General features: G+C 40.1%; 1 protein-coding gene across 7 annotated transcripts in view; it reads right to left on the bottom strand.

Moving 5' to 3' along the window:
* Positions 1-23,863, bottom strand: part of SORCS1 (sortilin related VPS10 domain containing receptor 1) — a 589,194-nt gene that overhangs the window by 94,662 nt on the left and 470,669 nt on the right. For 6 of the 7 annotated variants that reach the window (XM_051824151.3, XM_051824146.3, XM_051824152.3 and 3 more), the window contains exons 10-16: positions 16,861-17,007; positions 8,167-8,269; positions 7,826-7,902; positions 6,259-6,350; positions 4,531-4,638; positions 2,914-3,031; positions 1,317-1,447 (exon numbers count right to left, since the gene is read on the bottom strand). In XM_051824151.3, the coding sequence (XP_051680111.1) occupies positions 1,317-1,447; positions 2,914-3,031; positions 4,531-4,638; positions 6,259-6,350; positions 7,826-7,902; positions 8,167-8,269; positions 16,861-17,007 (776 nt within the window). The remainder of the gene's footprint in view (positions 1-1,316; positions 1,448-2,913; positions 3,032-4,530; positions 4,639-6,258; positions 6,351-7,825; positions 7,903-8,166; positions 8,270-16,860; positions 17,008-23,863) is intronic. The other variant, XM_089314062.1, reaches the window with a different exon arrangement.

Genomic DNA, 23,863 nt, shown 5'->3' with positions numbered 1-23,863 from the left:
TTTAGGTCTCACACAGGTCAAGATTCAGTTGTTTAACATTGTATTTACCAACTGCTTTCATTAAAGTAAAAATATACTCATAAATTTAAAAAATTAAAAAGAAGAGGGGGAAAACAATAGAAAATGAGACAGAAACTACCCAAAGGAGGTACCACCTACTCAGCCTCATCATTTGTCACGTTTACCTGAATACTGAACATCTACCAAGAACAAGACAAGGCCATGGCTGGCTCCCCCAAGCTAGCTTTCTGCTTAGCAAATTTTCTAGGAAGAACTCTACAGAACTCTAAGTTTAGTTTAACCTTCAAATGCCTCATTTTTTTCAGTTTACACTTGTTTAATCCTAGTAAAGAAAGAAGCCTCTTTTATCATCAGGTTCACAGAGTCACAGAATTGTAAAGCCATCAAATCCATCCTTGCATGGAGTTTAGAAATATCTTCCACAGCTCTCGTTAACTGTGGACAGCTAAGCGCTGATAGAAAACTTCCAGGCACAGAAAACTTCCTACCTTATAAGGCCACTGTTCAATTACCAGGGACCCTTAATTCTAAAACGTTCTATCTAGAGTACAAACATCTTTGTTCGCTGAGAAGCCCATTTATTGCTTTCAGTGATGCTCCTTGAAACAGCCCATGGTGCATTTGACTCTTTTTTTATTTGAAACTCTATCAACAAGGTGACAATAATTATTAGAATCCTTTTAACCTAAAGAAATGCCAGATTCTGCGATATGCATATGTATACAGTTAGTAGCCATAAAGTTCCCAAGAGGTAATGTTACAAAAATATGGGGCCTGGGGCCGGGGCCATGGCTCACTTGGTTAATCCTCCTCCTGCAGCGCCAGCATCCCATATGGGCACCGGGTTCTAGTACCAGTTGCTCTTCTTCCAGTCCAGCTCTCTGCTGTGGCCCGGGAGGGCAGTGGAGGATGGCTCAAGTGCTTGGGCCCTGCACCCGCATGGGAGACCAGGAGGAAGCACCTGGCTCCTGGCTTCGGATTGGTGCAGCGCCAGCCGTAACAGCCATTCGGGGGGTGAACCAACGGAAGGAAGACCTTTCTCTCTGGTTCTCTCTCTCACTGTCTGTAACTCTACCTGTCAAATAAATTTAAGGAAGGAAGGAAGGAAGGAAGGAAGGAAGGAAGGAAGGAAGGAAGGAAGGAAGGAAGGAAGGAAGGAAGGAAGGAAGGAAGGAAACAGAATATGGGGCCTGCCCCTTAGCCCTGTGCATGTTACTTTATTTTAGTCTAAGCTTTCAGGAAGGCCTATGTGGATCTGAAATACTAATGACTCCATGGGATAAGTGCAAGCTCACCAGTCGAAATCGGCCTCTGTGCAGACACAGGGTTCAGATTCCATAGCTCCAGCGTACTTCCCTTGCATACACTTCCGTTCTGATTTTCGCTTCTTATATATCCTTTTTGCTCCCATGATGCATGCTTCCCCCTGGAAGGAGACACGGATCACAGTCGGGCAGAGTCGGGACTTTCCTTGCTGCATATCCAGGCAGTTCAGGGAGATGGTCCCAAACGTTGGTGTAATGTGGGAGCACACTTTGGACTAACAGCATTTTCTTTTTGGTGAATAGAGATCTACTACAGAACATGACTGGGAAGGCAATCCTAAGAAGCACTGGAGGTATGTCAAATACAGACCTAACTTTTCAGGTATTCAGTAAAACTGTATTTGGCTAGGTGTTAAGGGCAGTGCCATGAGAGACACACAGATAAGCAAGACTCAGCCTGTAACTGGTGTATTGCCAACAAACCTGCAGTAATTAAGTGTAGCTCTTCTGTAATGAAAGACTGACACAGTTGGTCATATATAAGCACAAGGAAGAAGAGGATTGCTAGGAAATATAAAGATACATTTTGCTCCGATTTATTATGCTGCTGCCCATACAACTTTATAGCACTGACTTTATGCTCGTCTACCAGACAAGCAAGAGAGCTAAATTCATTGCTTTCCCATGAAATAAATAAAGGCTTTGAATATCGCCATGCTTATGCATCCCATAGAGGAAAATTCAGCAATGTAAATGAGAGACTATTTTATTGCTGAATCTCTGAATAAAATGAGTTTCTAGCTAATATAGTGCTGAGAACCACAGTTCCCATTGTGTTTCTGAAAGACCAGAGCAGAATTTTGTTTAATCTACTATGTACCACCTTTCCTAAGGAAACTCACTGTAATTGGCTCCATTACACACCCATATGTAAATACAGTTCTCAGTCTAGGGTTAGAATATATATGATATTTCCCTGATTATGGTGGTGACTTTGCAGCAAGAAATTCTACCAGATCCTTTGAGAGGGCTGCAGGATGACTTCTACCTTGGGAAATAAGAACTAATCGCTTTAGCTAAGCATTTTGATATTTGCTGAATAATTGAGAGTGCAGGGTATAGGAAAATTTCCTATTAAAAAATCTTCATTTTTGTACCATGAGTATCTGGGAAGGAGGGAAGAAGCACTATAAAATCCCAGAGAATCAAGGCAACAGGGAGGACGGATTTTCTTGGCACTGCTCACCCAGCATAATTTTGTTATTTTATGTCTCACCTTTGCATTGCTAGATAAAATTGAAGATCATCTCTTTCCCCTCCCCCTACCATGGGACACGCTCCAATAAATTATGTTTGGATCTCAGTGCTGAGTTGGTATTTCATTTTGGGTTGTAAGTTTATGCCAAGCACATTTGAATTTTATCTCATTATATCTTCCATAATAAAAACAGAAATGACTTCACAAGCAGCTTCAAACGTTGAGTTTGTTCACTGCTGTGAAACTCAAAACATGTAGATGGGTATCCTGGTCTGGAGAACTCCACCTCCCACACCTTCAGGACTTGTCATCCCCCAACACCTCCCATGCCTCCTGCCAAAGGCCCAGAGTCAGGTATTTCCCTCCTACCTGGCTGTGCAACTGCCATGGTCTGTAGTCCTCCTCGGCACAGCGCCTATCAAAAATGGACTTGTAGTCCACTTTGACCAGCTGCCATTCAGAGCGGTGGCTGAAGTGTCCAAACACTCTACAGGGTTCACGATGAGAAATATAATCACAATAATAACAACATAAGAACAGTAACTGCCACGTGCGGCTTATTGTGAGTTGAGTGCAATGCTATGCACACTACATGCTTTATGACATTTAATCCTCAAAATACATTTATGGGGAGGATAATATTACTGGCTCCATTGCACAGATGCATAACTTTAGGCTCAAAGAGTTTTGTCAACATGTGAATGCCACAGTCTAGCCACTTACCACTGGTACAGCCAGAACCACAGTGACTGAATCAAGAGCCCTACTGTACATATTTTACCAAAACAATGGTTGAGAAAACAGTTACAAATGGTGTAACATATGTGGTTCAAGTTGACCACTCTAATGTACATGGTTCCTATACTGCCCATTCCATTATAACTTCATGGTACTCACGAAATTGTCATGGTTTCTGTGGTTTTCATGCAAGTATACCTTCCTACCAGTCTGTAGGGGAAGCTGGCAGCAGAGTCAAGTAGTAATAACTATTCCTACATTGTGCATTCTACTCTCTTTACTCAGGGAGTCTCTGGAATTTAATGAGGCATTTGAATCACCAGTCATAGGTGTGGATAAAAGCCACAAACTGGCCTTTTTGGTCAGCTTCTTAAGTCTGTTTTTTGCAAATATAAACATTGAATAAAAACAAATTGCAGGGTAAACTGTTACCTAGCTATATTTTCCTTGAGCCAAAGTGTAGCTATTAGGCATATTAAATTTTTATTGTCATTTTCTACCATTGAAAAAAGTGTAGAGGCAGATATTTAGGAAATAGGCCAACTATTCTCTTTGATTTTAAAATTTTCATTAATGATGAGATCAACTATTTAAAAATCTCCTCTTGGTGTTCTCCATGTCCAGTTTTCCAAAGAAAGGAAATATCAGTGTTTCATATTTCAAATTCAAAGTCCATATTTTGAAACCTGCAAGCAGCTGAGTCATTAATCAAGTCTTTCACAAATTAATGATCATCAGTTTCCAGGCAAGAAAGCATAAATGAAATTTCACGAACAGATTGTTCTCATGGCTTTCCTAATATGCCTCACAATTGAGTTAGGTAAAGAGCCATGGAAAAATAAAATTCTTTGTGGGGTTTTGATCAAACATTGTATTCTGACTCAAAATGAAATCATTCTCATATGCCTAGATTTTCTAAATATTGTTTGTTTATTATTAAAGTTGCAAATGTATAGCTTTATTTTCCATTGAAATAACCTCTTCTGATTTCTCTAACTCACTGAATATAGAAAGAAAATAGCTTTGCCCTTCTAGTACTCTTTGTTTGGGTTTCCTAAAAACAATCAGAGTCAAGAAAGGAATTGCCAACATTTTTGTTTCTTTGCTGGATACTCTTGCAGTAAGAGGCAATGATTTTATTAACAACTTCAGACCTCAATGACATCAAGTCAAATAGGCTTAGCTATAAAAACGGCTTTCTGGGTTTACCCTCTTAGATGATGGAACATTTCACCATTTTCTACTTACGTCATGATTAGAGTCTCTTCCCCAGGCTCACCAAGAACCCCATCCACAAAGAGTGGAATAGATGTGAAACTGTATTTGCTCCACGATCTCCCTTCATCGAAACTCAACCTAAGGACAGAAGAAGTCAAGTCTCAAAAGGGAAAAGAAGTCTTTTCAAAGAGAAGATATTATCAAAGAAAAGAGAATACATTTGGAAAGTACCTGGGGCACTGTCAAAGTGAGCCTTTCAAGTGAATAAATGCTCTTAATTAAATCAGACAGTAGAATTACAGTTAGCCAAGCCATTGGAACCCAAATGTGTTAAAACACCAATAAGGGAAGAGTTGTATGAAATGGAAAAATAAGTCTTGGCAAGATTTTTGTAAAATTCTTGTCCTTCATTAGGCCTTAGACTTCCATGTGACACTGCTACCTAGCACCAAACCTCACAGGTGATCCTGAAGAGCAATGACTTTGCAAGAGTTGCTAACCAATCCCTAAGTGACTAAGTCTTCAGCATGTCCTTCATACTTAAAATACTGGCTGACTTCAGTGAATGAATTGGAATGAATGAATTGGAATGAACTGGAGTGAACTAATTGATCTTAAATGCAAGAAAGATATGTAATTCTGATAGTCATTGCTGGGCTCTGAATGTCTAGATCCTCTCCCAAAAATCCCTATTTAAAACTCAATCGCCAATCGCCAATGTGATTACATTAGGGGGTGGCACCTTTTCAAGGGTCAGCGACTACATCATGAGAGTGGACTCTCATTGATGGGGATTGAGATCCTTATACAACAGAAAATGGCTTTGTCTCTTCCTCCTTGTGAGGACACAGTAGGAAGGTATCTATGAACTAGAAAGCACAGCCCCACCAGACTCCAAATCTGCCAGCATCTTGCTCTTGCACTTTCTAGCCTCCAGAACTATGAAAAATAAATTTTGTCATGTATAAGCTGCCTGTTTCATGGTGTTTTATTATAGCACTCCACACAGTTTAAGTCACATGGGATCTTTGCTTTCACTCTCTTTGTCTGTGGATGCCTTTCCCTAAGGTAACCTTTTGTTTCTCTTCTGCAGTTTCAAAGCAATTGACAGTAGAGGGAAAACTACAGTTTTGAGTTTGAATAAGCTCACATGTAGAGAGAACTACTTTCATAAACACAGGTGGCCTGTGCCTATTGGAAACCTTTGAAAAGGCAGGCCTTGCACGTCTGTCTGTGGAGGACCCTCCAGCAGAGGTGCAGAATGTCACATCAAAAAAGGAAGCTCAGAAATTAACATCTGAAACAATGATATGGGAGAATGGTCATGAATGGCTCATCTCTGTCCGGAATGTGCATGATGAACAGAGATACCAAACTCCAGGAGACACTGACTGGGAGAGGTGACAACAAAATTTAAGATACTCAGAGACTACCTAATAGTGAACTGTGTTCTACTGCCATTGTGCTAAGAGAAAAAAGAACTGACAAAGGCACTGTCACATTTGAAAACCATAATACAATTCCTCTCTCAGGGGAGAGACCTCTCTTTCTCCTTCTCCCTCTCTTTCATCTCCCCTTCCTAACTCGATCTCTTCTTTTTCAAAATTGCTGTTGGTAGTCTTATTTTAATGGAACAAAGATATAAATGATGTCCTAATAGACTTTGACATTTTCCTATATACACAGTGCTGGTCCTAGACTAGCAGGAGCAGTACAGAACCAGCAGGTGCACATATCATAGCTACCAGGTGCCCTTACCAAAGATGTCGAATTGGGAGAGATGTGTGCTTCATAGCAACCAGGACACCACCTTGATCCAGGTACAAAACACTGTGCTCTTCTTCAAAGATCTAGATGAGGAAAACACATATATGTGGACACACGTCCACATCCACACAAACTCAGGTTTCAGAGAAGCAGTCTTCATATGTAGACTAAAATCCCGCCCATGTATATTTTTCTAAATCTTTGGGAAATAGAGAACAATCCTCCCAAATGTGGACTACTTACCCATAGTGTTAAACAAAATGATTTTAGTTGTATGCAAAAGAAACTTTAGAAAGAATGGTATGTATCCATGCTTATACTCTCCTATATTCTACTATATTCTCCTATATATTCTACTGAATATGTCATGAATGATTACATCTCTAGAGGAAAGGAACCTTAATGATAAAGTTTACTACCAAAATTCTCATTTTTGCAGATGAGAAAAGTAAGATTTACAGAGATGTGCTGACTTAACTAAAATCACACACATAATAATTGAAAGAGCTGGGGTTTAGTGAATAAGGGTACCAAATCAAGACTTGAATAATTTGAAGAGTCCAAGTATTATCAAAGAAGAATATTCTTGTTTAATTCATGGATGTTCTACCAAGCCTTTCATAGTTCTAATAAAAATGGAATTGTCCTCTTTAGGCACAAGTGTCATTGAATGCTTTTCCATGTACAGAAGAACAAATTTGAGGTCAAAAGGAGACATGCAGGAAACAATATTTAAATCCTCTTTATAAAAGATGCATGCTGTTTTCTCAAATTGGCATAGCCTCATCTGGAGTTACATTACTGACATATTCCCCCCTGAAATGTACTTTGTTTACATCTCATACCCCAAATGTATCCCAGGAATATAGCAGTAGAGACTTGTTTTCTTCATTTGGGGTACTGGAAGGCAGAAGATGGGTTCCTGGTTGTCTAACTCTTCTTCAGAGGTAGCTTATTTAGAACAATCCATTCTCCTTCAATTGCCAAGTTCAATCTCCCTGGGAATTCTTAAGAAAATTTCCTCTCCATCCTTCTCTCAAAATGTGAGAATCTCACTGAGGACCTACAAAGTATCTAAATCCAAGCAATGGCAACTGAACTATAATACTTTAATCTCTGTTCAGAATGTAAAACAGTGTGCCCTCACTGTCAAGTGTGATTACCTGTTCTTTAGCTTTCAATTTACAGAGCTAGGTAGTATATGATAATTAAACGTCAGTGGGTAATTAAAACATATTTATTGAAATGTTACAACCATGCATTAGACACATATCTTGTTACAGTTGCTAAAACTCATTAAAAATGTCTATGTTATAAGCTATGGGTATCTACCTTTCATTCAGAAGAAAGACAGCATAAGCTAAACACATTGGTTGAAAGTGATTCCATTTCTTTTCTGTTTAACATATGCATCCCAGATTATTACTCTGGCCTTTGCACATGAGATTTAAAGGTCTCAAAATAGCACCTGGGTAACAGCTATTTCTTTATTACTGGATTCTCTCTATTTGGAATCCCTATTTACACTTCAGCAACTTGACCCTACATATTTTCTTACCTGCCTCCAAGTGTTCCCTGCATCGGAAGAGACAAACATGCTGATATCACTGTCTGACAACTCAGATCCTATATTACCTAGAAACAACACATTGCCATTAGTGAAAGGAACTTCTTGCAAAAGCCAATCATGGGTTCCATCAGGGTCTGCATTGCTGGAGAATGGCTTTCACAGCCAACATTCTGTCTGACAGGGCTTTTCAGCATACTTACTTCAGGGTCAATGGTTTAGGAGCTTTACAATAATATTTTTATACTGGTCATTAAGTTCCAAGCACAAACATTTAGCTTCTTAAAAGAAACGCAATTTAAAACAGCAAGCGAAGCAAGGAAGCTTCTTACCTGAAGCCACTATGATGCTTGGAGCTGTGTCTCTGCTGGCAATAATCCCTGAGGTGTAGGGATTTTCAGAGACCTTCAGGTGAAGGTGTAGTGAGCAATATGGCTGAAAAGAGTAGAAACAAGCATTAGAAAAGCATAAAATCTAGATGGTCATTTAAATTCAGAGCACCCACCCATTCATGCATCCAAGCAACCATCCCAACTATCCACCAATTCATGTACTTCTCCATCCTTTCACCCATCCACTGCATTTCATTCCACAAATATTTACAGCCAACTAAATGTAAGATAGCTAGGAAGTCAGTAAAAAAGGGAAAGCCCCATTCATTTTAGTTCCAACCTTCTAACTTAATTGCCATTTGGTTACTTAACAAACAATTTGCGCAATAAGTGATGCTTATGAAAGAGTCACAATGACTAAAGTTTAGTCTCTATCATTACAAAGTTCACAATCTAAGTGGATGACATGAGATCTTTCTGTGGATTACCACAAAAGAGACTATATCGACAGCTGTATGATACGGAGAGGTAAAATGTAGATTCTAGAAGGTGAACAGACTAGGTCCAACTTGGATCAAGGATGTCTGCAAGGTGCCCAAGCAGAGCTGGGTAGACTTTGAACTGCAGGTGGGATGTTCAAGAGGTTTAAGGGCATTTTAGGCCTGAAACATGTCAGTTACAAAGAAAAAGAAGGCAAGGAATTAAGCAGTATGGATGTAGTCAGGTAGGACTGAAGAGGAAAAAAAATATGAGCTCAGAATGAAGGTTCAGTCAGGCTGGGAAGACTTTGAAGGAGTCAGTTCACATTTCTTAGTATCTATTTGAGACCTTAGTCTTTGCTGTATAGAAAAAAAAAGTATAACTTGTAAAATTGTCCTAACACCCCCAACAAAAGGCATAGTATTTACCAGTGTATCATCAGAAATAGTATTATTTAATATCAAAAACATATTTATAGATAAAATGCACTGATAATAACAATTTTAATGAAAAATTAAGGGACTTGTTTATCTGTATGTAAAAGCCTCAATCAATTCTCTAAGATACCAGCACTTGACCAAAAAGAAGCATAATCAATCTTACATGAATTTTGTTTAAAATAGTTCTTGTACTGAGTTGTCAAAACACAGAATTTGTATTTGAACCTACATTTCTTTTCATCTCTCAGGAAGATTACTTTCTAATCTTATCAACTTGAGTTTTTGGAATCACCAATGTATCTCTGTTATTACTTTTATTCTGCTCCATAAGTTTCAGCCAGCAGATATTCAGAGAGCTACAGAGATACAATGATTAAATTTATATAGGATGGAGTAAATGACAAGCCAAAAATGAAACTCAGGGACAGAATCAGCCAAAATGCTAGCAAAATAAAATAGCAGATCACAATAAGGTCTTCTCACTGTCAACAGAGAAAGAAAAAACTTTCAAGGAGTAATAACAGAAATAAATTATTGGCTTTGCCTGGAAACCTCATGTAAAACTTTCAAAAATGGTTTGCACTTTATAATATTCTGTGTGAGTAAGGAAGACAGCCTAAATAAGAAGAAACATCATACTGAAACACGTGACTTCCCTTTGTCCAAGAGGAAGACGAGAACAGGGCTTCAGATCCCAGCACAGCATCATGCAACACTCAGCTGATGCCAATCAAGATAAAGCAGGGGTGTCAAGCCTTTTATTGATAAAGTTTTCCAGATGACAATAGGATCTCCTTTTCTCTGACTTACTACAATATATTTTTTCTATGCACAATTCTGTATTACCTATTTGAGGTATGTAGAGTTTTATCAACCTAAGAGATACACTCCACAAATAAAAATAACACATCAGTACTGAAATGCCAATAAAAGACTGCAATATCAACCAATGATTTTTTTATTAGGTCATGAAAGACATTGCAATTTGACACAGAACAATGCCAGGAGCACATGGGATTGATTAGGAACTATACAATGTCAGCAATGAGTAACTCCACGGCAATCCAAGAAGTGCACTACTGTTTGGGGATGATCCCTAAGCACACAGGCTGAATGGAGGGCATCACCTGGTAGAGAAGGGCATTCCTGCCAAGGGAGCACCCAGCTTGCAATCTTAAGTCAGTTGCTAGCCACAGATGAACACTGTGAAGCTCAGTGGCCACCAGAGCCAAGAACTACTTAGTATGGGTGTTTGTCATGAAAAAGGGAAGAGGGCATTTTCAATAGGCCTTCTCGGCACTGCACTGTTGCTAAGGTTTTCAGAGAGCAGAGATGTACTAATCTGCAGAGAAACAGCACCAATTCTTGCAGTAACAGCGACATTAGAAATGCTCTTTTCGGCACACTTTTTCTCCACTCTCACATTTGTAGTACTGGAATGCCCCCAGCTGGTACAAGAAGAATATTCTGCGGCTTTTTATTTCTATCGACTTTTTGAAGGAATTCACACACGTCTGTAAAGTGACTCATCTTCACTATTTTCACTTAAACTTTCACACCTGACAGTTTTTGGATGTTTGTCAAAGTGAAATGACCAGACGTTAACAGACAGGTTTATTATGGTGGATATCTGGCAATCCCAAACGTCTGCAGGACGGAAGATAGGGTTCTGCAATTCTTGTGTACACATGGCAAGGGGCACGTTGTAGGCCTCTTTTTTCCTTTCACTTTGCCTACCTTCCCCCTTTTCTTTCATTGGCAAACACGCACTGAATACCTACTGCATACTGATAGTCACAGCTGTCACTTTTATCCTCTCACAGTTGTCTCCAACTCAGAGTCAAAGCACAGCCTGTTCCAAGTAAGGCTCTCTGTTTTCCAGTTCTGTTCACATTAAGAAAATACAGGGATGTATACTGAAACCACTAATGGACTAGCAGCTGATGCACAGAGGATGGAGGAACCAGCTCATACGTCTGGAAGCTGCACTTTGTGTCATTTTTCACACACTGTTATAGACCATGGCCTGTCCTCAACCCACAATTTGAGGAGCAATAAAATTCCTAGTCTTCAGTATTTCAAGGTCAGACACAAAGTTCGAGGATCTGATACAAATTAAGGACAAAAACCACTGAACAGTGTTTTCCATTTAATTTCCAAAATTTACAGATCTCTGAAGTCCACCAGTGGACCTGGAGATCATAACTACTTTCATTTGCCTAATTCTTTTTCAAAATTTATTTGTTTATTTTAAAGATTTATTTGTTTATTTGAAAGTCAGAGTTTCACAGCTGGTTTACTTCCCAGATGGCCACAGCAGTAGAGCTAGGCCAGGCAGAAGCCAAAGGCTTCATCTGGGCCTCGTATCTGGGTGGCACAGGCCCAAACATTTGGGCCATCTTCCGCTGCTTTTCCCAGGCCATTAGCAGCATAGAGCTGCATTGGAAGTGGAGCAGACAAGACATGAACTGGCACCCATAAGGGATGCCGAGGTTGTTGGTGGTGGCTTTACCTGCTATGCCACAACACCAACCCCTTCCTAATTATTTTATATTTTATTTTAACCAACAAAATCCTTTAGCCATTCCAAGTATTTATTAAATGTTTGCTTGATCTAATTGATCCATTAACTTTTACATCTCTTGTGTAACGGAAACATTGTGCCCTTGGACCAACACCTATCCTCCCCAGTACTCTGCCACTGTTCTCAGCTGCTGTGAATCTGATTACTCTAGGTTTCACACAGACATCGAACATGGTACTTTTATTTCTGTGTCTGGATGATTTCACTTAGCATAATGCTTTCCAGGTGATTCATAAATTATCTGCTGCATTTCTAGCACTGTGGATGACCACTGGCAACTAACCAAACGATAGAAGACATTCTCCTACCAACAAATAAACCAAATTTAAAAATTATTACAATCAGATTCAAATTCCACTTCTTTCTTCCCAACTTCTGTATCAATAACCTTTAGATTCCATCTTTATTGTATTTTTTATCTCTGTGACTGTCAGGCTGAGAGTTGTATTGGAAAGAAAGATCAGAACTCTTCTAAATAAAAAAACAGTAGGTAAGTTTCCAGGTAGTATCCCCATTACCACCCCTCCTCCAAATACACACACACACACATGTGCAGAATTACTGACTCAAAACTGGAGCTGGGAATCAATTAGATTCTCCGAGAAGGGTCAATGGGAAAGAACAGGGAGGCCCCTGGTCCAGTCGGCTGGGTATGAGGCATTCAAACCCCACTCCAATCCGGCACTACATTTCCAGTCACAGACAGTGCAGGGAAAGTGGAAAACAGTGTCAAGAATCTCCCGGGGCAGCTGCCTGCTCAGATCCAGTAGAAAATTGTCACATGAAGCCATAAAGAAGTCAGGGCCTCTCTCCATGTAACACTGTTCTTTCCCCAGAGGCCCAAGGATTTGTCACAGGCCCAGCTTAGCTCTCATCTTGCCTCTTGGGAGCCCATTCCTGAGGCTTTGGATGCAGGTGGACCATGACCTGTAATACCTTACCTAATTGTACAATGCGTTCTTCAGAAGAAAGAAATCCCAGCTGAGCCCTCCAGGCAATCAGTCTAAAAGTCCTAAAAATATAGCCTGAAATTACCCTGGATGTCTTATTTCTATAGAATACATTTTACCAGGAACATTCCATTCGGGGCTGTAATTCTGAACTTGTTCCACATTTCTAACAGCCCTGCTGGAAAACCTCTTTTCTAATCACTAGAGGCTGTGCTTTCAGCGACACTGTCACATTCCAGGTACTCACAATCTGAAATCACTTCTCATCTCCTCTCTGCCACCAGTTTCCAAGTCTCAAGAAGGTTTTTAACAGCCTGAGTAGAGAGTGGCTCAAAGATTTTCTTGCTTATTTTGTGCCTTTGGCAGATTTTTGTGAAGTGATTTTGGTTCCTTGTCATTTTCCCCTCCTCACCTTGCTCCCTGCTCTTTAAGGCTCAGATTGAAACTACATTAAGCAACAGAGTTAATGAGGGAGGCAGGCCAGACGACTCCTGGACACCATACATCTATCTCCCAATAATTCATTTTTTTCCCATAAATCTTAATGAAACTCCTGAGTTTGTTAACTCCAAAGTCAACTTGCACCCATGAGCTTCAGAAAGTAGCGATTAGGACAAATCCTCCACTGTAACTGCCAGAAGCAATGAATGGGTTCCATTCCTGTGCATATATTCTATATATGCATATAATATATATGTAAAATTCACCATATGGCAGACATGATTCTTAAAACTGATACTTTGGATCGGCCAAAAAGATAGACACCGTCCCCACGGAGAGTTCATGGAGCTTACACTTAGCAGAAGATGGGCAATAGTCACTGAACACATTGGCTGATTTTAAGGACTTGATAAGGGTCCCGAAGATAAGAGTTGGGACAAATACAATGGTAGAAGATGCTCAAAAAAGCTCTGCCATTAAGGGAACCAAACAACGATCTGAATGCCAAGAAAAAGTCTAACTAGGACAACGACAGCACTTTAAGAGAAATAGTAGTAAGTGCAAAGATTTTAAGATATAAACAGTGAAATAAACCTTTGTACGATCATTGCTCATTGTAAAAAAGGAAGGAGAGAGTTGCTGGAGACCACACAGGAGAAGCAGAAAGGGCCAGATCACACGAGACCCTGCAGAGGAGGACAAAGTGTTTGACTTTATTCTACCTGACTTAGAAAGCAATTACTAAGTACAGAGGGAAATGATCTGATTTTCTGGAAGTCCAACTTGACAGCATTTACCCAAAATTTTATAAAACAGAAATTTAGATTGTGGTAAAGAAAAGCTAATCAGTGGTTGTCTGGGTCTAGAAATATGGGTTTTAACTGACAAGGAATTAAATGAAATTTTTGGGGTGACAGCAATGTCATGCCTTGACTGTGATGGTTGTTACATGGGTATACGGAGGTACTTCAAAAAATAAATGTAAAGTGAAATTAAAAAATAAGTTCACTTTGGTACATAACATTTTAAACCCATAGATATGAGGGGATTTTCAAAAACTGAGTGAAAAAATGCATGTGAATTTCAAAAGCTTTGAAGCTAAAATAAATTTACTTTTTAGTGCCATCTTTTTTACGAACTTTCCGAAGCACCCTCATATACAGTTGTCAAAATACATCTAATTAGGTGTAGCAATGCAGTAGATGCTTGAGATGCCCATATCCCATCCAGGAGTGCCTGGTTTGAGTTCTGCCTGTCTTGCTTCCAGTCCAGCTTCCTGCTAATGCATCCTCAGAAGAAGCAGAAAATGGCTAAAGTACTTAGAGTCCTGCCACCCACACAGAAGTTATGGATTGAGTTCTGGACTCTTGGCTTTGGCTTGGCCCAATTCTGGTGGTTGCAGGTATTTGGGGAGTGAACCACAGGACAGAAGACCTGTTTATGTCTCTGTCTTTCAAATAAAGTAAAAATTTAAAAAACTTCACTGAATTATAATTAAAATGGATATTTTTAACATATAAATATTTTATCTCTGTAAAGTTGATTTTCTAAAAAGTCACACTGGCTACTCTGCAGAGAATGAATTTCCAGGTAGAAATGGGAGATTCAGTTAGGAGGCCAACACTGTAGGCCAGGTGAGAAGTTCTGGTGGTTTGGATTAGGGCAGTCCCTGTGGAGATAAGGAAGTAAGCTATTATGTCATTTATATTTTGGAGGATAGCAATAAGACTCTGTGACACTGAGTTGGGGGTGCAGCAGGAAACACAGTGCTAAGAGCTTTATTTAAGAGTCAGTTTTAAGGGTCCATCCATTCATGATGTCAGAGTACTCAGGCAAGCCTATTAGGTGCCATGGTGAATTCCCTATTATAGGCACTTAATTTCAAGAGTGCACAGTAGAAATGGGGCACCACATTAAGGTTCTGGTGCATTGCATACATCTTTGGCTAAGTATCACCATGCCTCCAACTTAGAACAGCTAAAATAGGAAGGCAACTCTTTTTTTTTTTTTAAATGCCACTGCACTGTGCATTACATAGGGTAAGTATTCAATAAGTTGCTGTTATATTTACTTCTGTCACGGGCTTTGTGCACTTACTGTAACAACTGGCTGTCTTCCCTCTGTAAGTTACTAGTCATAAGGATGGAAGCTGAGTGGAAGGCTGAATTTTAGACTGCTTCCCTGATGCACAGTGACAACTGCGATATCCTCTACAACTAATAAGGTCAAGCTATTGCTGCTGGCATCCTCTCAAGTAGGAGGGTGACCCACCTACAGTTGTGTGAGATGAACCTGCGAAGTGACTGTGCACACTTTGTCTAGCTGAGTTTGGATAATGACAAAGTAAGAGTTGTATGAAGTGTGAACTACACACACACACACACTTACCAAGCTCTTCTTTCTAAAATGAATTGGGCTTTCCTCTAGATTTACATACTGGTTTCTCCCTTTTCTAAACTTAAAAACAACTTCTGAACTGTTTTACAGAAATTAATAACAATACTTTGTTTTGCAATTAATCTCCCTCCCTCCTGCATTCACTCTGTATTTATTGGTATGTCAAGCATGCAGCAGACATTAGAGTTTCTATAAGTGAGATGCAATTCTACAACATTTCATTTATTAATCTAGCCTCACTCATATAGACAGTAGACTGAAAACTCCTTATAGACAAGACCCATCTTCCTTCCTCCTCTGGGACACCCCTCCCATCATCAAATATATAAATAAATTCATACAGATAGATTCATTGCTCAAATGTAAGATTACTAAAAAACTCTACACTGCTTCAAATCAGGGGTAAGCAAAGTTTTTTAAAATGATAAAATATAAATATATTAGGCTTTTTGGACCATCCACTTTAGAGTGAAAGTGGACATAGACAGTAAATAGACATAAATGGATAAGCATGGTTGTGCTCCAATAAAATTTCATATAGAAAACATGTGGTGTATTGTATTTCCCCCATAGGTCACAGTTCTTTTTTTAAGATTTTTATTTATTTATTTGAGAGGTAAAATTACAGACAATGAGAGGGAAAGACAGAGAGAAATGTCTTCCATCCACTGGTTCCCTCCCCAAATGGCTGCAATGTCCAGAGATGGGCAAATCAGAAGCCAGTGCTTGGGCCATCTTTCACTGCTTTCCCAGGCCACAGCAGAGAGCTAGATCAGAAGAGGAGCTCCTGGGACTAGAATTGGCGCCCATAAGGGATGCTGGTGCTGCAGGCAGAGGATTAACCTATTGTGCCACAGCGCCAGCTCCCAGGTCACAGTTCTTACCAATCCCAGCTCCATAGGATAAGATAAATCAATATATAACATAAGTAAAACAAATAAAGGTTTAAATCAGTGGTTCCTATCTTTTTTCTGTCATAAACTTATTTGAAAATGTGATTAGACATCTCCACATGAAAATACACCCACACAGTTCTATATTCAGTTCATCAGTTCTACAGCTGAGATTATGCATCATTAGATCTGAACAGGTTATCTATGAAAAAGTAAGGGTGTTTAGTGCATATCTTTACCAGAGATGGAAATTATTGTATTCCTCCTCAAACCATCATTGGAGATCTTCTTAAGAACACGGGTTAGAAATGAAGATGTGGGAAACGAGCAAGACACTTCGCCATATTCTCTTATCTCATTGGCCTATCACAGAACAAGCACGGTGACCCTTCCCTATACACTCAGCCTTCACACATTCCCAGCCCATTTTGTTCAGCAATTGAGAAACAGTCAAAGGGCTCCCTTGACCCCTCCTGCATGACACATCCTACTCTCACACGAAGACTCACCAGCAAGCAGTGCACAGGGTCCCCTCTCAGATCCGTGTCTGGAGCCTGCAGCAATCGCCAGTCTCTGCCTTTGTTGTATGTGATGAAAGTTTTCACTTGGTTGTCAATCTTCTTGTTAGCCAAGAACATTCCCTTTATCCCTGCTACCTGGGAAAAATTGACATGGCTGAAAAATACATCAATTTCAGAAAGAATATATTTGCTTACTTAAAAAAATTAGACTGCCAGATCAGTTGAAAGCCCTTGTCTTGGAAGAAAGAGAAGATGAGTTGATATGATGGAAGTGGGGGTGCGATGCATATCGGGAAAGGGTCACTGTACAAGTTTGATAGCTTACGTAGGTTGGTAGTAGCCTGCAGTTGCCAGGGGATAACCTTTGGTTCTTCAACTTACTTTTATTATTACTATTATCATTGAATTTATTTTGAAAGGCAGAGTTACAGTGAGAGAGGGCAGAGAGGTTTTTCATCTGCTGGTTTGCTCCCCAAATGGCTGCAACTACAGAGGAAAATAAGCTACATTCTGGCCAAAGCCAAGAGCCAGGAGCTTCTTCTGGTTTCCTACATGGGTGCAGGGCCTCAGTACTTAGGCCATCTTCAGCTCCTTTCCCAGTTGCATCTGCAGGGAGCTGGATTGGAAGTGGAGCAGTTGGGACTTGAACCACTGCCAATTTAGGATGCCAGAGCTACAGAATGCAGCTTAACCCACTGTGTTTTAATTTCTGTTGCTTGGTAAATGATAAATAGATAGGAACTGCTTTATATGCTAGCATAGCACCCAGAGTCTTAAATACTTCATCTCAGCTAATCTTTATAATAGTAGCTTGGATAAATATCACTTATTCTATTTCACAAATGAGTAAAAGCCACATTCATCCAGATAATGATTTGCCCAAGGTCACAGTAACCAAGGACATCCTGGTAGTAAGTACCAGACCTGAGATTTTAACCCAGAACTCTAAGGCTTCACAGCTCATGCTCCTGAAGACTATCTAAATTATTGAGCTTGCTATAGCCATGGGCAATTCAAAGAGGTCAGTTAGAGCTCCTGATTCAATTAATACTGCTTTTTTTCCCCCCTGTAAAAGATAATTCTGTTAAGCCACAATACACCGAACACAAGACAACAGCTTTTAAACTTAACAGTGGTTTCTCTAATTCATCGAATAATCCCTTTGCCTTTCTTGTAACACTGTTGTTCTCACCATCAGCAGTTCTTAATTATTTAACTCTGAAAATACAATTATTTCTCTTCTGCTATTTGTTATGACAGAAATTACAATTAATAAATTGTAGAAATTACCCACAAACAAATAATTAACTTGCATTTTATTTTTTGGATATTTTAGAGTACATTAAACACATGCATGTGTATTTTACCATGCTTCAGATAATCATAATCCAAAAGAACAGGGGGACATTGAGGAGAAGGAATGAAATGTATTGAGTAGTGCATTCTCAAGCTACATAAACATTAATTCATTTAATGATCACAATACCCTAAGATAGAGTTATCATCATCCACAATTTGAAGATGAGAAAAAGGGGACTTAGATGTAACAGGTGTTTGGAATATAAACAGGGAGTAAGTGAATAGGAAAGCAGGCATATCTGAGCCCATTTATCTGAACTCAGGCCCTTCAGCTCATGATTTGAGAAACTGTCAGTAGAAGAATCCTTGTTAAATACCAAGCCCAATGGTTCAAATTTTATATATAAAGCATCCAGTATACACTACAAACCTGTGTAACAGCCTTTATCCCAATGTGGGAGAAAACTGTGGTACAGGCAAAATTTAATTGCTTAAGATCACACAGTTGGGATTTCTATTCAAAGTTGCCCAACTCCCAATCTTCTTTCAACAAATCCAGCTCTGATTTTGTCAATGCAGAGAGGTCAGGTTTCGATCACTAGAGAACACATAATTTGCCTTTGCTTTGACATAGTCAGACCTCATTAGATTGTACCTGCTGATTTGGCACCTGGGGTAATTTAGAGTTAGGCCAAATTTGTACTCTATTGGAATGACAACTTTGTTAAACAAATAAATGCTATAAACGAGTTGCTGAAGGAATACTTTGAACTACACAGGAAAACAAACCACATTCTGGGCAACCAACAGCAGCCAGAACAATTCTTTGTGCATTATTGATTCTCAACCAGTGTGCAAGGGTTTATCTCCAGGAGCCCTACCTTCCAACAACAGTGTGTTAATTACAAATACTATTTAGTTGTTCACTACTGCAGCTCCACAAGGGCTGCTCACCAGGGAACTGAGTTTTAGTTTTGTATATGTTCAAAAGGTCATTACATACTTAAATATAATCAAAATACCAATTGCTTAAAGCTTAAATTTCATGTCAGAGTTCTCAAAAAGTCATACAATTTTTCTACATCATACCCACAAACCAGCAAGAACTCTAGCTGTCTTAGCCATCTGCTGCTCTAGAGGGTTACAGTAGGTGCAGAAGGAATGAAAAAGGCACTAATTGCAGTGGTTTCATTGCCATTTTCCTTCCTGACCTCTCCCTCTTGTGGCAAGGGTGTCAGCACAGGGTTATACTTGTTTAGGAGCTGGTTCATTTGATTTGCAGAAGTGGTGACTTTATTGGCCCCCAACTGCTTGGCATTATCAAATGCCAATTGAGCAGAGAGCTGTGCTTTGTAATTCATTGCTGGCAACTTGGCCTTCAGGTTTATCTTGAGGAATAAAAGCTTGGCATAGAGAGGGAATGTGTGTCAACAGAGGACAGAGCTAGAGAGGGTCAGCTTATATCCATTGCAGCCAGTGAACTTTATCCATTTGAGTTGTCCTTCTTTGTTTCTTTATTTCACTCCTTTGATCTGGTCTGCAGAGATGATCACCCTTGCTCTAGGCTTTTACTTTTTTATTTTTTTAAAGATTTATTTATTTATTTGATAGGCAGAGTTACAGAGAGGCAGAGGAAGAGAGAGAGAGAGAGGTCTTCCATCTGCTGGTTCTCTCCCCAGATAGCCACAATGGCTGGAGCTGTGCTGATCTGAATCCAGGAGCAAGGAGCTTTCCGGGTCTCCCATGTGGGTGCAGGGGCCCAAGGACTTGAGCCATCTTCCACTGCTTTCCCAGGCCATAGCAGAGAGCTGGATTGGAAGTGGAGCATCTGGGACTCAAACCAGCACCCATATGAAATGCCAGTGCTGTAAGCAGTGGCTTTTACCTTGTACGCCACAGTGCCGGCCCCTGCTCTCAGGGTTTTGTACCATTCACTATTACTTTTGCTCTGAGCTTGAGAAATCCATCTTGCTGTGTGTCTCACTCCAATCCCTAGGTGGGATGCACTTTCCTCCAGTACTCTCGTATAGGATCTTGTCATTTCTTTCTTGAAACCTCTATCTTTTCATTGTAGAACTTTGGATATCAAGTAGGCAGCATTAGTGTCCAAAGTGTGTGGATGTACACGTGTGCATGTGTGAATGCATGTGTGTGAGTGTAAGGTCTGGGGTTCCTCTGAGCATGAGAAGCTGGGTTAATGTTACCTGAGAACTTCTCCCTGTATATATACCACATATAATTTACAGAATGGGGTGGAACTGAGGGATGGCAAGAATAGGGAAAAGCCTTCACGCAGACACAGAATTTCCTAGGGAAGCTATTCCTATGGGAATAATATATCCTGCTGCTGGATGTCTTTCTTCCTGTGTAGAAAGATCTGGTGTCTTGTCTGTCTTCTGAAACCATCATTACGAGTTTTTAGAATACCAGCCCGCTGGGAAGCTACTTTTGTGTTTTTCAAATGGAAGAATTTGCTACCAGAAGGTGATCAGTAGATACTTCTTATTAGTTAACAACATAGAAAGCAGGGTACCATGTTGATTGGCATTTAGATATGAAGAACCTCCAGCTCAAGCCTGAAGCCTAACAGAAAGCATAACAGCAACACAACGGTCTCAAGGCACTGCCTTCTCTCGTGTTGCTCTCTCTGCCATAGAGACCACTTCCTCCCGTGGACTACCTCCCAATGCATCTCTACCTGTTCACCCCTCAAGGTCCAGCTGGCTCAACGACCCTTTCCCAGCAACCAATCTCTTTTCATAACAACTGTCTCCAATATTTATCTGCTTTTTTTTTTCGTTTTTGCCCACATACCTATATCTTCATTCTTAGCACATGGGCATAATCTTCCCATAAGCTTCTCCAGTACATCTCTTGGGTTTTTCATGTTTCCTCTAGATGGCTCCCTCTTGCACAAAGCATTCAAATGTTCCATGTACAGGCTAAGTTGAGGGGATTTTTGTATAGGAATTTTTGCCTGTGATGTTGCTGGGGAGATGATTGTTCCCATCTTTTCAGTCTCAGATTTAAATTATAAATCTTAATTATCAAAATTTGAAGAGAACAAAGATAAGGTAATTGTGCAAAGAAAGAGAAACTTTTCTTGACCATGATGTCTTTGGGCTTTGAGAATGGAATATTTTTCCCTTCCAAAGAGATGATCCCAGTAAGGACAGCCATATACTCAAAAGGAGCTAGGGGTGCCTCTGAAATCAGAGAATCCTTTTACCAAAAAAAGTCTGCACGTTCCTTCCTTCACCATTGTCTTCATCAAACATCACTGGCCTTCTAGAAACTGTAGTCTTCAGTAATTAGATGGCAAATTCCATATCCTGTAACAAATATGTCTTGGATGGGAGAGCATTTCACTCCTAATTTATATACTGTCTTGCAAGAGGAAGTCTTTCCCTAGGAAATCAGGGCATAAGTTACATCCGTACAACTATTGAGAGGGAACTCATAATGTTCAGAAGGAGACACCATGTACATAACAGAACGTGCCCTGGTTACTAGTTACATCTTTTATAAAGCCCACTGTGGCTCACTCACACACACACACATTCTGCACCTTCTGAATTTGGTGGCATTCCTAACATGCAATGGCCACTATGAGTGTACCAGAACATACCATGGCCACTACTCATATCTTTCATGATACCGACTATGGCTCACTCATGTTATATGCATAGTCTTGTGCATCATGAATTCGTCAGCCAGGTGGCTTCACTCCCAATACAACTCTGTGTCATTGTCTGTTAAGCCAAAGTATTCTTCATCATCGTTAATTAATATTTCCTTCTCAAAGGAAGTTAGATATTGCCCAAAGCTGTCAGACTCCTTATCATCAGCACCACACAACTACACTAGGAATCATATGTCTCAGACATGCTCTTCATTTTTCTGCTCTAGTCCGCATCAGGTATGCAGTCTTCTGTTCCCAAATCCACTAGAAGCCTCTGGGACATTTGCATTATTCAAAAATGAGAAAGTTTTAGGACACTTGTTTTTAGGCTTTTCTTACACAATTTAATCCACTAGACAAGATTGGGAAAGTTTAGCTGTAACTCAAGACATGATTCAGAAAGTAGTATGTAGGGGGCTGGTGCTGTGGTGCAGCAGGTTGACACCTGGCCTGAGGCACTGGCATCCCATATGGGCACCGGTTCTGGTCCTGGCTGTTCCACTTCTAATCCAGCTCTCTGCTGTGGCCTGGGAGGGCAGTGGAGTCTGGCCCGGGTCCTTGGGCCCCTGCAGCTGCATGGGAGACCCGGAGGAGGCTCCTGGCTCCTGGCTTTGGATCAGCCCAGCTCCTGCCATTGCGGCCAATTGGGGGGTGGGCCATCTGATGGAGGACCTCTCTCTCTCTACCTCTCCTCTCTCTGTGTATCTCTGACTTTCAAATGGATAAATAAACTTCTAATAAATAAATAAATAAAAGAAAGTAGTACGTAAACCAGAGCACTCAACTATTGATTCTCTTTGTGCTGACTTTAACCCCTGTCACTGCTGTACAAAGTCCAACACTGTTTATCCTGTATTTCAGTGTCTTTCAATCTTGGTGCTACTACTTATCAAATACAAAATATTGGTTATTATTACTATGATAGTCATCAACAAAAAATCTATTTCTAGTACTTTTGCTCCTTAGCCACCTTGCCTACCTTGCATTTCTTGACTCTTTGGAATGAGTCTGTGTGCAATAACCAACTAACACTGAGAGAAAATTCCAGTATTTCAATAAATACACCTTGGGAGATAGTCCCCAAATACTTTGTCTCCAACATTTTGCCATCTCATCCCATATATCCCATATGCATGTATGGCGCTAATGTAGACAGCATCATATTTGTATCCAGTTTTCAATGTTGTGTTCAAAAAATAGTTGGTTTTTTAGTAAGAATTATGCTTCCTTCTTCATTTCCCACACAGACCGTCAACTATGCCTATCCTTGAGGCAGAGATACATCTACACATTTACACATTATATAGTTTGCCTCTACTAAAAGAGCTTAAGGAGCACCAATGCAGAAAGTAGGGATTTGGCACGCAGAAGCAGGCAAAGAGCGAATGTCATTCTCCTCAGTCACCCCAAACGTGAGCAGACATGCCCTCCAAGTATTTTATCACAATCACCCCCATCTTGTGTGCTGCTCATTCTTGCTTCTCATTAATTCATTTATGGATTTTCTTACTTTTCGTTTATCTCTAAGCTCTCATCATTCATTGCAATTCTACTGGGAAATTCTTACTGGATGGCTTTCAGATTCCTGCAAGCCAGAACAATCAGATTTAAGGGAAAATTTGTGCCAGGCTCTGTGTCAGCCAATATTCTTTCTTTCTATGTAATCAGCAGATACGGCACTGCCGTTCTGATCACATCAATTTCAATTCAAGTTGCTATGAACTGTCAGGGTAACAAAACAAAGTCCCAGAATGCAGAACACCTTTCCAGAATGCAGTCACACCACTGCTCAGAGTGATGACAAACAGTGCCAGCAGTTTCCTACAAGTAGCCAACCACAAGAGAGATGCAAACGGGGACAGGATTAACAAAGGGATGTTTGCCATGTAAAGAGGTCACCCTGTTTCCTCTTCTCACTCCATATCTGTTACTGACGTTTGAATTCAGGAAAGCATTCATGAAAATCGTTGCAAATAACAGAACACTGCAAAGTCATTCTTGCCCAAATAT

The sequence above is a fragment of the Oryctolagus cuniculus genome, chromosome 15 (assembly GCF_051225735.1).
Source record: "Oryctolagus cuniculus isolate XC-2025 breed Fujian yellow rabbit chromosome 15, ASM5122573v1, whole genome shotgun sequence".
NCBI classification, from domain to species: Eukaryota; Metazoa; Chordata; class Mammalia; order Lagomorpha; family Leporidae; genus Oryctolagus; species Oryctolagus cuniculus.
This window is presented reverse-complemented; position numbering and strand designations above follow the sequence as displayed.